The sequence below is a fragment of the Agaricus bisporus genome (assembly GCF_000300575.1).
Source record: "Agaricus bisporus var. bisporus H97 unplaced genomic scaffold AGABI2scaffold_9, whole genome shotgun sequence".
Classification (NCBI taxonomy): Eukaryota; Fungi; Basidiomycota; class Agaricomycetes; order Agaricales; family Agaricaceae; genus Agaricus; species Agaricus bisporus.
In genome coordinates, this window is record NW_006267372.1 from 94,277 (window position 1) to 107,040 (window position 12,764).

The following is a 12,764-nucleotide window of genomic DNA, read 5'->3' on the forward strand; positions in this document are numbered from 1 at the left end:
TGTCCACCCCTGACGATCGTTGCTCAAGTCATTCCCTGTCACTCATCGGCCTAATCCGTTTGTCAATTATCAAGAAGGAAGTGCTCAGGAGTATCAGTGGAATATCGCAGTAGTGTCAGATCTGCAGTTTGTCAGCTGGATACAGTCGAATAGCTTTCTACGAGGAGTTGAGATATGCGATTGGGGTTAGGTACCTAGGTACTAGTAGCGTAGGGTTAGTGGTGTCACTTCGGTAAATGAATGATAGGACGGATAACCAATAGGATACGAGGTTAAGTCCAAGTTTCCCCGGGCCCTCGGCATGAATAAATCACCCTTGAGATATACTTCAGATTCAAGCCGGATTTGAGGTGTGACTTCAGTGATGGTGATAATCTGGTAATACCTGCCAGAAACCTTTCTCCAATCCAATTATCCATGTGACGAGGACGGTTATGATTTATCAGGCCGCAAACGGGCGAATAAGTATCCAAGAAGAAGTTCAATCCCAGTGGATTGGGAATGTTTCCGCCGCCAACATAGTAGTTGCGGTGGTAAGGGTAAAAGTCAATCGCTACCACCATGACTCCAAGCAGAACCCAGGAGAGTGTCCAGTTCTTGTTAACGACCCTTTAACGCCTCCCCGCAAGCAATTCTTGGCGCTCGATGTGGGTATGTAAGTAGCATGCGACTCGGAAGAGACGATAAACAGAAAAGCCGAGCCACAGAAAGACGTTCTAGAAAAGTGGCAATGCAACGCTTGTAATCCAGCTTCAGATGGTGAATATTTGTGAGACTCGGGACACTCACCTGCAGATCCAAAGTTTCCGGTGAGGTCAAATGCCAAAAGGATTGACCAAATCGTCGGGCGGGCCAGCTTTCAAGCCCACTCACTGATGTATTTTGTAATCTCAGTGGATTGATTTTTCTAAACGGACCTGTTCACCGGATTCTATTGCCGATGTCTTTTTACTTGTAAATCGTCCTCTCTGTTTCTGTTCTGAGATCAAGTGACATGACAGTAAATCACGACTCACATGTTAAGCGTTTTCAGGGGTTGTTTTCTTGGCGTTTACTTGGTTTAGCCTTTGAGCTAAAATATAATAGCGTGCGAATTTTCCTGAAAATGAACCAGAAAGTGTGATGCTCCCTTGACGGAACGTTTTGGATTTTTCCACATGAACAGGTGTGGATGCAGTTTACCACACTCACGGTGAGAGCAAGTCGCGAGTCTTGGATCAGCATATCCAATACTAATGTGATATAATTTATCTCACCGCTTGTCATCCCCCTTTTTCCCAGAAACTTACATGTCAATAGTGCGTATCAGAAGAATCGAAACCGGCGGAGTTCTAGAAGTGGTTTGGTTTGATAAACCCGTCTTTCTTTTGCATTCTTTACGGATGAAGCCTTGATGAACGGTTCGATGGCTGTTAACCTAATAAATTTTTGGAGTCAGACATCCATGCCTCGGAATCTTCCACCCGATAATAATCTTGTTGGGATATAATTATTCATATCGATAAATCTTGACACGTTTGCTACAAATTTCAATCTACTGGCAGTCATGGAAATATATTCCATGCCAACAAGGTTGGTATGACGGAGCAGGTATCTGGTTGCCACCGTGTCCAAAGGTTCACGGCCTGCTCATGATCACGGTCAATGGATCCTCGGTCAGATGTTCCAGAGTTGACCGAGCTGATCTTTTCTGTATTCCCATTGTAGATCTTAGTTGATTGTATAATCTGATCGGAAGTTGTACCCAGATTTTGAAAAGCTATATCAATAGACCTTGCAGAGACCCATTATTCCAACTCTTTCTCGCCTACACTTAGAGCGCAACTGTTTGACCTCCTGCCAACGTGTTCTGTCTCCTCTTTCCTTCACCATATTTCATGAAAATTTGTGTTGTTTTCGCCCACGAACTCGATGTCATAGAGGCGTAACCCTCACCAAAGGTTGCCATTATTCATTGTTTAAGCTTCAATAAGTTGGGTTCGAGTGTCACTTTATAAATCTGCACTAAAACAAAGTTCCTATGGAGGTCAGCGGAGTTCGATGTATTTGAACTTGGTTCATAATATTCCCTCGGTGCCACGCCACTGAAGTACTGAAGCCCTCACCGCACCCCCAATTCCGCCATTTGTCATAGTCCATTACTATCATCTCCGACCTTACCGAAAATTGACCATCTGTCAATCGAAGCAGTCTAAATCATTCTTTTCGCTTTCGATATAAAAGTGTAGGGAGATTGCCGTGGTAACAAATTTTCCGCTGGGACGAGGAACCTTGACAGGAATTTTGTCAAGGTTTCTCCTTGAAAGTTCCGGGCGCCTTACATCTTACTCGCAGGCTGTAATAAGTGTTGGAGAACTCGGGCCAGGGTATATCATCAGTAGATTTTCTCCACACACTATTCTGAGTTTTAACTTTCAACGCCACCTCGTATGAAAGAAGCACGATGCATCATGGATCCTTTCCCATAGGTAGTAATGGGAATGCTGGAACCGAAAGAGTCGAGGTACAGGTACACATGTATTATCTCACCATGCTATGTGCTCAATTTCGGTATCGCAGAATTGACGTGGAAATTTCGTCACAATGATGTCAAATCTGAAGGAGAGGAAGTCGCCGCAGAAGGAGATCAGCAGAGGTGTCCAAAATGGGAAGGACAAGTAGGTTACCAGATGCAGATGATGCCAAGTTCAACGATAAGCCTGCTGCAAAGCTTATACCTAAGTCAACTTTAGTTTTCTATCGGACTATGTTATCGACGCTTTCTATCTAGAACTCTTCTTGTACATCATCAGAAGATTGATTGTTAGCAGATTGTTACCATCATGAGCCGTGCGGAGATGATGTAGTTTGAAAAAGGCACAAGGCTATATATAGCAAGTTCAAATGCTCACTGTTACATTTGTGGCGAGTAACACGCTAAAAGATATAACAGCGAGTAACCTTGTTGGAAATTTCGAACTCGGCCTTTGTTCGATTTCTAGAAGTATTGTCTTGCCGGAGCGCTTGTAAAGAAATTCCGGGTTGTATCAAGAAGGCAGTGCATATGATAACTCAACAAAAGCGACAATAGTGACCTGCCAGTACCACAACATTACAGCCGTATGATGTAACACTGTCAATGCTTCTCTCGCTTCATGTGTGCTTCATCAATAATTGATTGTTTTTCATCCATATCAGGTATAAAGGTTCCGATGGTGTGACAAAATGGGGAAGGCAATACTTGAACGTTCGGATATGGAATCAATGCACCTCCACTTTTCTGTGTTTTTGGTAAAATTCCACGTGCTGATGGAGTTTGAACAGTACCTCATTGCACAGATGACGCGGCAGCTGGTTTCCCCGAGCTGTAGACGAATCAGATATGTTAGGATGGTGCATTCAGAAAAGACAAAAGGTAATAATGTACGCGGAAAGCCGATTATATTGTAGTGCTGTGTGGCGGCGGTACTGTCAATTGGACCCTTTGTTCTGGCGAATATTTAAGCGTTCCGGACACTAACCCTTCAGCATCTCAGTCTCAACTATACTATACCCCTTATACCCTTACTTTAACTGTATACCAACTTATTCCGTCAGCGAAGATGAAGTTTCGTCCTCTCCCGAATGTTTTTGAAGTTTGTTTTATTTCTTTTTTCTTCGTCGACGCGGCTGAACATCACTGGATTAGTTCAGACGCATGGAAGACCTGATAACACCCGTTTTTCCTTTTGATAGACTTGGACTTGAACACGATCAGGAGTGCCTTGCCAGTTGTACGGCATCGCTTGTTGCTGTTCGTGCAAGACCAGCACCATTCGCAAATCATCCAAAGTTATTACTCAATTGGTGAGCAAAGTGCCTAAAGGTATATGAATCGGCTAATCTTACGAGTTTAACTTTACTAGGCAACTCGTCTTTATAGACACCAAGGAACGTCAATCTATTATTTTTGAGGTTAAGCCAGTCTGGACTCGCGTTGGGTTTCAGTCTAATGTGGCGTACGTTTCGATCCTATAACTCCATCTGGAAGAAGATTAGAATTCTTTCGATTAACAGCGTATCAATCATGTCTTTGGAAGCACTTTTGCGGAGTGATGCGGTCGATACCTTCTGGTGGCGTACAAATATGGCTTTATTCAGGAAAGATCTGCCCAAGTTCAAGGAGATACTTGATTATCTGGATACGCAAGAAGCAGAAGAGATGATTGTCGACGCATATACACAAGAAAACACTTTTTGGTGGGTCAGAAGATTGGTTGAGAAGCTAGCCAAGCCCAAGATTTCAAGTATTCTTGGAGAAACACCCGAGCTACCCGCATCATCGCCCATGCTACCTCCGACGGCCGTGAATGATTTTACGATAGCTTCGGAACAGTGGTTCCAGACGCGCAGGAGTAAATACTATATGTAAGTGATCCGTTGACTCGCGCGCCACGTAACTGACTGTGAATCAGGAATAGAGGGAACGAAGAAGATGCTGATGTGTTGCTGGCGGACTCTGTAGACAATAGATTATGTTTGTTGTAGTGACTAATTCAATTAATTGTATTGTTAACGTGACGCATCTTGATGAGTCTGATTCCTTCGCCACAAACCGCGATGGCCTCTACAGACTCTTCTCGCGACGGCGCAGTCAAGCCTCCTGGTGCTGGCCGGTTACCTCCTCTGGACAAACTCGTCGCCCGCATGGGCCTCAATCCCCAGCTCAAAGACCCAAACGGCGGCCCCGCTGTGAGTTCTCGCCCACGGCTCGCCGCCAATGCTCTTCGAACAGGATCCACGACTTCCATTGCTACCACCACGTCGACCATAGACTCCATGGCAGTCAATATTCCAAATACCCGCTCTGCATCACCATCAACTATATCCATTTCTCCTCCCAACTCTAACGCCCAGACTCCAACCGAGCCTAATGGCGACGCCTTGACATCTGAGAGGCTAGAAAAGCATAATCAAGAGACATCTACAGTGACTGAGAAGAGGCAAGTCAAGGTCGGGTACAAGAACATTCCCAGCCTCGACGCTATCACCGCCCGCATGGTCAAGACCCGCCAACTCAGCGTAGACGGCACTGCCAAGCCGCCAGAAGCCCCAATGATCGAAGACCCAAAGACCCCTGGTGTCCAAATGAAGGCTCCTGAGCATCCTTTGCAATTCCCGTGGTACGTCTTTCAATTAGGGACACCCAGCGACGATCGCTGATGTCACTGGTCTATAGGACAATGTATCATGACACGAAAGCCAAGTTCCCCTTCACGCCTGCCCCTGCAGCACCTGCAGCTTCCAGCGCTCCTGGCACCTCCGAAACTTCTACCCCGTATACTAGTCACCCTCCCGACACACAAGACTACGAAGCTGGTCTCACTGTAGTCGGTGAATTTAATACCGTCGAGACCTTTTGTCGTTACTTCAATTGGCTCAAACCACCTTCCAAACTTGAAAAGAACTCAAACTATCACCTTTTCAAGACTGGTATCAAACCCATGTGGGAAGATCCCGCGAATGCGAACGGCGGTAAATGGGTATTGACTATGAAAAATAACCCAGATCTGCTGGACCGCTGTTGGTCGTTTTTGGCTATGGCGCTTGTGGGAGAGGAATTGGAGGAGAACGATGAGATTTGCGGTGCGGTAGTCAGTCTGAGGACGAAGGTTGATCGGATCCAGCTATGGACCAGAAGCAAAGATGATGTTGAGAAGTTAAATAGTATTGGGAAAAAGATGGTCAAACTATTGGAAGTTTCCGAGGCAGACCAGATCGGACTCGAATTCCAGGTTCGTTGTTGTCAAACCTAACCAATCGCTATACCGGACTCACGTTATGCAGTACAATACCGAAGACAGGCCTCAACCGAACAAATTCCTATCAATCCAAGCAATGCCCACCTCCAGTTTCCGATCCTCCTTCCAATCACAGGGTCCTTTGAGCGCTGGTATGTCTGGTCGCATGTCAGGGTTCCCACAGGTGGAGCAACCCGGCAGCACCAACGCTGCTTTTGGATCTTTTGGTCAGGGCGCTCTGGGCGGTCTTCCATGGAAAGGTCCCAGCTCAGCTGGTCCCAAGCGTTAAAGTGGGTCGAGGTTGAACTGCTTTGTACTTTATTACAATCCTCCCTTTGTACCAAGTAGTTTCAGTGTTTCGTTTTGTATAGTATCGGTCATATCGTGTACTACAACAGATCTGGAAGCTATTTTCTGAGGGTCGTAAGGTATTCGGTGCCTGTCATAATGCACATAGAGCCAGAACTTGTACTCAGTCATGGCCTCCCCCATCTTGTACGCTTTCCCATGCCTCTGAGTTGGAGGAGCGTAAGCCAGCTCTCTTCTCAAAGGAACTCGAACGCACCTCACGGGTACAATTTGTGTCCCTTGTCGATCCACGGCTGAAGAGTTCACTAACTATTGGTGGACTGGTTGGCCCAACTTGGAATATCCTTTGCTGACATTTGAAGATTCTTGACATAACATTTCGTCAAAGGAAGATGGTGTATCTCCTGGTCGTCACCGTCGTCGTCGTCGTCCGGACCCTCATTCATTCCTTCCCCTATAAGATCGTCCGTTTCATCTTCCCACTGGGACTCGAGGCTAAGAGAATGTTCGCAAGGTCGCCATAGGTTCTGGACAGCATTCCTAAAGCGCTCCTCGAAGCCGACCTCGTCCTTGCTCACTTCATCACTCATTTCAAGTGTCTGATTATAGAGATGGTCAGCAAGCTGATAAAGGAAGATGAAGAGCTTGAGGAAATTAGGGAACAAAGTTAACATGAAAACAGTACTAGTGCGCTGTATAAGCTAATTATGAAGCATCAGTAAAAAGATAAACACGGAAGAAAAGGAAGAACGCACGACACCTCTCTCCGTCCATCTCGAGGAATACAGTGTGAAAGAAGCTCCAACCAACCTCGCACCGTAGATCTGGTGGTTTTCGAACCCTAGCGCACGGCGCTGGTGCTGCGCTGAACATAAATCAAAACATATTTGTCGCATGGCAGCCTGTTCATCTTGAAGCTTCGCTTCGAATATGAAGATAGGTAACAAGTATCTGTGTCCGTCCGCGGAAAAAACTTGTGGTTTATGTAACTTCTGGAACAGAATGGTGAAGCCAGGTGGAATTGGCACCCAAACGACTGCATGAGCGTTCGCTGTGCCCGGAGGCATTGCCGGAAGGCACATCTGCTGTTCAGTTCTCGAGAGTTGGTCAGCAACATTCTTCTACATTGCCAGCATGGTACCTACTCGTAAGCAACTTCTGCTTCTGCTGGCTTTTCGGCGTATTTTCTGTATCGGGTGTCAAACGCTCGGCGAATCAGGGCATCGATGGCAGCCCGAAGGTCAAATTCCGATTTGTGGGCTCCGAAAGCGTACATATAATCCTGCCACAATGAAAGGATCACAAATTTCATATGTGCAAGGTCATAAGGGTCCTCAGGGGACAAAGAATCGTCGTCAAATGCGATATAGTGGCCTGTAACCCGAAAACACCACTGAGTGAACTACAGAGTGACTCAGCTGATGATGTCAGACATGTCGACATCGCCCGTACCTCATGGTCATTGACAGTAGTCGGAAATTTCACGTTGTCGTAAATCCTAGTCAGCATCACGTCCTTAAAACGCGCTTCCTCGTAGACAAAATTATTTGCTATCATTGCTTGGTCAAACATGTGACGATTTCTTGCGATTCTGATGCGTCGTTTTTACCAAAATAGCATAGGAGCAATGTGCATGCGTACTCGGAAGAAGTATTAGAGGATGTGTTACTGCTTTTTAGTTAACAACAAAGATGATACAAAAAGAAGAAATGACGTACGACGCGGCGGAAACTGGGCCATTATCGGGGAGGGGATGTAGTACGGGAAATTCGTGGGGAAGGGAGGTACTGACAGGGTGATGATTTTTAGGCAGGTTCGGCTGACCATTCTGAGGCACAATACGTACGATGGAACTCTTGAACCTGTTCTAGGTCTCTTTGGCGACGGAGGGGCAGGCATATCAACTGATGAAAAGAGAAATACAATTGGCGGAGTGGACAAATCGGTAATTTGAATGTGATGCCAGAAGTGGAATGTTTAGGATGGGCCGTCTCAGATTCCTGTGACGTCATCTGGACGCTGTACTATATTTGGACATCGAACATTACCTTATATAGTGATTTTCTTTACGCCAATGAGATTCTCGGAATTCATGGAAACCATCTCCAGTAGGCAGATCCATCCTCTCGTTATCTCAAAATCAGGTTTACACCGTATTAACTTCAACATGTCAACCTCGGGCAATTAAAGATGATGTCTGTATTTTTCCAAATGAAGTGCTCGTCGAGGAATGTACTGAGCACATCGACAGATCATTTCGTCTCACCAGTAAACAATCCTCAATCTCATTATCACATACTAGACTCTCGTGAAAAACATAATAATCGGTTATTGCGTCAAAGACTGAATCAAGGTCGGCCATTGTACTCATAACCTGTCGTAATATATAGATACCTTGGGCTCTGCTGAGAAAGGTATCCAAGTCTCCGAGATCACAGATCGACTGCCAGAAATCGGGGAATTCTCGCATGATAAAGATGAATCAAAATAAAACTCGGTAGAAGGAACGAACATACGTTTTGATTCAGAGCAGCCCTTAAAATGTCCCTCAGAAGTAGTAAACCCATGCGACATCGGCTGTTCCATCCTGCAGTGATTTTCGAGACCCTTACAATTGGTACCTGGCATGAAGGGTGTCACTGGAAGCGAGTGTCACTTTAAATGAGCTCCGATATCGGTGCTGTAATATCCGAGTGAGATTAGATCTTACTGTCGGCTTGCTTTGCAATGTCCCGCGATTATCCTTGTTCATGAATGTATACGGGTTATTCAATTGGAGGGGAACTAACCCAAATGATTAATCTCGACTCGGTGATAAGCTAAAAGAGGCCCTGGTCCAGAGTTCCAAGCTCTGTTAGACTCCGAGGGATTTTGTTAGGTTCTAGGCAACGAAACCTTCTAATACCCACCGAAGATGGGCCACAGGCCGCCAGGAGTAATGATCGGACGGTTCGAGTGTACATACTCTCCTTATATATCGCGCCCTCGAGGTCGCTTGGGGACAGCCGCACGCGCTGAAGCTGAAGAAACTCGCCTCCATTCCTGATTTCTGCTACCACGGGTTTTGTATTTTATATTGTGCCGTCAACAGGGTTCGAGGCCCGCGTTATAATCCCAGGTTCAAAGAAATATCCGTCTAACTATCGCAGGGATACTTACTGAAAGAAAGAAACGACGGGTCATGGGTGTTAACACGTAAATGTAAAAGATACATCTAATGATTAGGCAAAATATTTAGTGAGACCGTCAAATGTCAAGAAGATAATTGCGCTACTCGGTATCGACCTTGCGACCGTAATTCCACAACCAGCGTAGAGACCTCTGATACCACCTTTACTGTACATTTCTCTAAACGTTCCAAAAAACGTTGGCTTAGCTCCTCCATTCGCCCTTCCATTTCCAGGTCGTAACTCCTCTTCAGTCTGCATAGCACTCTTGACGGTATCAGCAGGGAACATGACGAAATTGAACATTCCACCGGCACATGCACCAGATGCCGCCGATTCCCACATTTTCAGATTTTGCATATGAGACCTGACAGACCAAGAGTCTGTGGAAAGGCCTTCCTCGCGAAGACGCTTTCGAACGAGTAAAGTGGCAACATATTCCTTCGTGCCGAACCATGCAGCACCGCCACCAGTTTCTCTAATTAATGTGCCCGTTTGTCCAAGCCAAAGCCCACGGATACCAGCTGTTCGGATAACAGAAACCAATACTGCAATAGGACCTGGTGGTTTAAGGGCGGGAGTGTTATGGGGTACCGATGGAGGAATTCCACCAATAGCCGCCGTGGCCGCTGCTGACGTGGCAAGTACACTCGCAGGGACAGGCAAGGGTTGTGCAACAAGTTGCTGGACTTGCATTTTACATTTTACTAGCTCGATGGGTGTTCTGTACTTGGATTAACATGAGTGGGCGGAGTGATAAATCGGAGGTCCTCACAGAATGAAACTTGTAATTAGGCCGGCTGCACCAGCAGCAATCATCAGCTCTCCTAGTGGAAGTTGATACCGAGCATCCTTCCCCTTAAGGTGTCTGATTACGTTCTGTGATTCACGATAGGAAACAAAAAGCGAAGCATTCTCCAGTGTCGCGCCCACGACTGGCGCGGGTAGCCCCTTTTGTTTAGAATGAACAATAATTGACAGATCAAGCGAAGGCGACTCACGCGATACAACCCACGAAAACCTTCATACTTCCACGTCTTGTATAAACAATCCATCGGTCCGTTGAACCGGGCAGTGGACTCTAATACCTGGGCCTGCAACCGGACCTTTGTAAGGTCGAATGGATGCTCGAACACTTTGGAAAGCATCCCTGCAATCTAGAACAATATAGAGAATTCAGATGCATTTGCGACAGGACGAACAGATAAACCTACACCACCGAAAGCAATGTCCTTCGCGGCTTTCACAGTCCCAGATTGTTCGACATGATCACCGGCCATTTATTAGTTTATTTCTTCTAATTTGGTTGTCTCTGCGTAATCCGTGACAAAAGTCTAGAGAAAGAACATGCAGATAGACAAAGAGAAGGGAGGGACGATGGGGGTATATGAGCAACCTGTGCGGTATATAAAACTTCGGGGTCGTTCCTGTTAGCAGAGCGCGTGACCCCGGACACTCAAAGAATTCGCTCGATCAGTCATCGATCATCGTTCGGGCGGCACTAAGAGAACGCGAAAGCACGATGACCTCCTTCAAGAGGGATTCGCTACTCTATTTGAAGCCGTTGAGATTAAAGAGCCCCGGACCATTACAGCTTACAGGCTCCATCAACCAACCTTTGTTGGGGACGAATAAATCTCTGGAATGACCGAATCTGACAGCATCACTGGTAGGACTGGGAAACGAACGATTCGTCATTTATCCATCATCAGTAAAGTCAAACAATGGGTAGCGGTGTCTCCCCAAGTTCGAAAATTTGACTGAAATTACAAATGTTTTGGTACCCGCAATCTTGCTTTCCTTCTTCAAAACAGGTTTGTATACTGTATTGCTGTATATCATATTCTCCCAGGTGTCCCATTATACTAGGGCCAGGAGTACCTCCAATCAATCTCCAATCGTAATCAAGGCCGACTGCGTTCACTCAAGCTCATAACCCAAAAAGGGCCTGGCAGCATGGAGTAACCGAAGGAAGATATCAATTTCATTATCCAGCCAATTTTCTCACCAGGACTACGCTTCGCGAGCCTGAGCGTTGAAAGATTCGTTGCTTATGACAAGATATCTACGATGTTGCGAAGCATACCTTCTGCACAAACAGTCATCTTAATGGGAAAAGTACTGCAAGTATGACTACGGATGGTTGGATATGAGTATGAATGCCTTACTGGTAGAATACTTGATGTAAGCAACAGAGTGGTAGTGAATTAAACCCACGCACCGGTTTTTCAACGTAAACCTTTGTCACAACTTGCTCACACGTTGTTCCTTTACTTTTCGCCAGGAATCGCGATCCATGACGTCTCTGATCCATCTCTCGACGTTAGGCCTTCCTTCAATGATATTGATTTTTGCCCGTTCACTTAGATCAATTGTCGCTGGAAGGTGGTAGATGTCAGCTAGACTGAATTCCTACATTGGTTTATTAAATTTCATTTCACTATGAAATTCAAAGGTACAAGGAAAACGCACGTCTCCAGCAATATATCTCTGCTTAGACAGCAATTGTTCATAGAAATCAACTGTGGCCAGGAGGGCTTTCGTCTCCTTTACGACCCTCGTTTGATCTATTTCGAGTCCATTCATCATGCTATGGATAATGTTCAAATTGTGTTTCGACTCAAAGATAGGGGCTAATCTTCTTACGATCGAACGACATACTCGAACAAGATAGGCTTGGCGTGCATACTAAAATGATATGCCTCAGTCCAGAATGCTTGTTCGACCAGAGCACGTTTATGCAGATCTGCAGGTATGAGTCTGGTACCCTCATTCGAGTACTTCTCCTCGAGATATCGGCAAATGGCGCGGCTTTCGTATAGTATGAATCCATCGTCATCCTGCCATCCAAAGGTAGAAAATTTGTTAGCGTTAGGGGGGAAATAGCACAATCATGGTGCCAAATGTGAGGTGACTGACGATGGCAGGAACCTGAGAGAACGGGTGTACTGCGGCGTATTCAGGTCTCCGGTTTTCCAGCTTGGAAAGCTCGACATTGATGAACTCGAAAGGTACATGTTTCTCGTAGAGCACGACCATAACCATTTGGACGTAAGGCGAGGGACGCCATCCATACAGTTTGAGAACCATTTTCGAAGGATAGGACTAATCGTACGAAGCCCAGTGAAGTACGCAAACGGCTTCTACTAACCACACAGCCGAGTTCGAAGCTGTCGCTGTTTAGGTGGTGGTCGCGAGGGCGAGGGTTTATAAGCTTGTAATCATGGCGCGAACCTTGAATTTGACCGCAAGGGCCGCGTGCCCATTATCCCAGACTCTTGTCCAACATTGGTTAAGTAGCTTCGCTTTTTCCGATCCAGTCCAAATCTAGTCCGGTTTATACAAAGACACCGCCATTTTGGACCCTCCGAAGGAACATATGAAACACATGCAATCGCAGGACCGGCTATATATCAGACCGCATTCAATATTCAAGTTTGCTACGAGCAGGAGAAAGCGTTTGTCAGGAACTGCTCACTTAGTGGTCATATGGTTGGATTGAGATTCGTGAATTCATCTAGTTATCATC

The 12,764-nt window shown here is 45.9% G+C and overlaps 4 protein-coding genes across 4 annotated transcripts; 2 read left to right on the forward strand and 2 right to left on the reverse strand.

Annotated features, from left to right (window-relative positions):
• Positions 1-3,581: 3,581 nt before the first annotated feature.
• AGABI2DRAFT_120456 (hypothetical protein) lies at positions 3,582-4,506 on the forward strand (the record flags this gene model as incomplete). The annotated part of the gene is made up of 5 exons (XM_006463581.1): positions 3,582-3,614; positions 3,668-3,825; positions 3,885-3,977; positions 4,036-4,386; positions 4,434-4,506. 5 exons carry the CDS (start codon positions 3,582-3,584, stop codon positions 4,504-4,506), a joined length of 708 nt encoding a protein of 235 aa, XP_006463644.1.
• A 60-nt stretch (positions 4,507-4,566) lies between these two features.
• AGABI2DRAFT_194407 (hypothetical protein) lies at positions 4,567-6,167 on the forward strand. The gene is made up of 3 exons (XM_006463582.1): positions 4,567-5,141; positions 5,198-5,753; positions 5,806-6,167. Exons 1-3 carry the CDS (start codon positions 4,579-4,581, stop codon positions 6,046-6,048), a joined length of 1,362 nt encoding a protein of 453 aa, XP_006463645.1. The 5' UTR covers positions 4,567-4,578; the 3' UTR covers positions 6,049-6,167.
• A 2,971-nt stretch (positions 6,168-9,138) lies between these two features.
• Positions 9,139-10,632, reverse strand: AGABI2DRAFT_194408 (hypothetical protein). The gene is made up of 4 exons (XM_006463583.1): positions 10,450-10,632; positions 10,237-10,392; positions 10,011-10,186; positions 9,139-9,959 (listed from the first exon to the last, which is right to left on the reverse strand). The coding sequence occupies exons 1-4, from the start codon at positions 10,513-10,515 to the stop codon at positions 9,290-9,292; spliced, it is 1,068 nt and encodes a 355-aa protein (XP_006463646.1). The 5' UTR covers positions 10,516-10,632; the 3' UTR covers positions 9,139-9,289.
• Positions 10,633-11,473: 841 nt separating this feature from the next.
• Positions 11,474-12,492, reverse strand: AGABI2DRAFT_225513 (hypothetical protein). Its single transcript, XM_006463584.1, has 4 exons — positions 12,155-12,492; positions 11,882-12,075; positions 11,708-11,825; positions 11,474-11,647 (listed from the first exon to the last, which is right to left on the reverse strand). Exons 1-4 carry the CDS (start codon positions 12,323-12,325, stop codon positions 11,480-11,482), a joined length of 651 nt encoding a protein of 216 aa, XP_006463647.1. The 5' UTR covers positions 12,326-12,492; the 3' UTR covers positions 11,474-11,479.
• Positions 12,493-12,764: the final 272 nt, after the last annotated feature.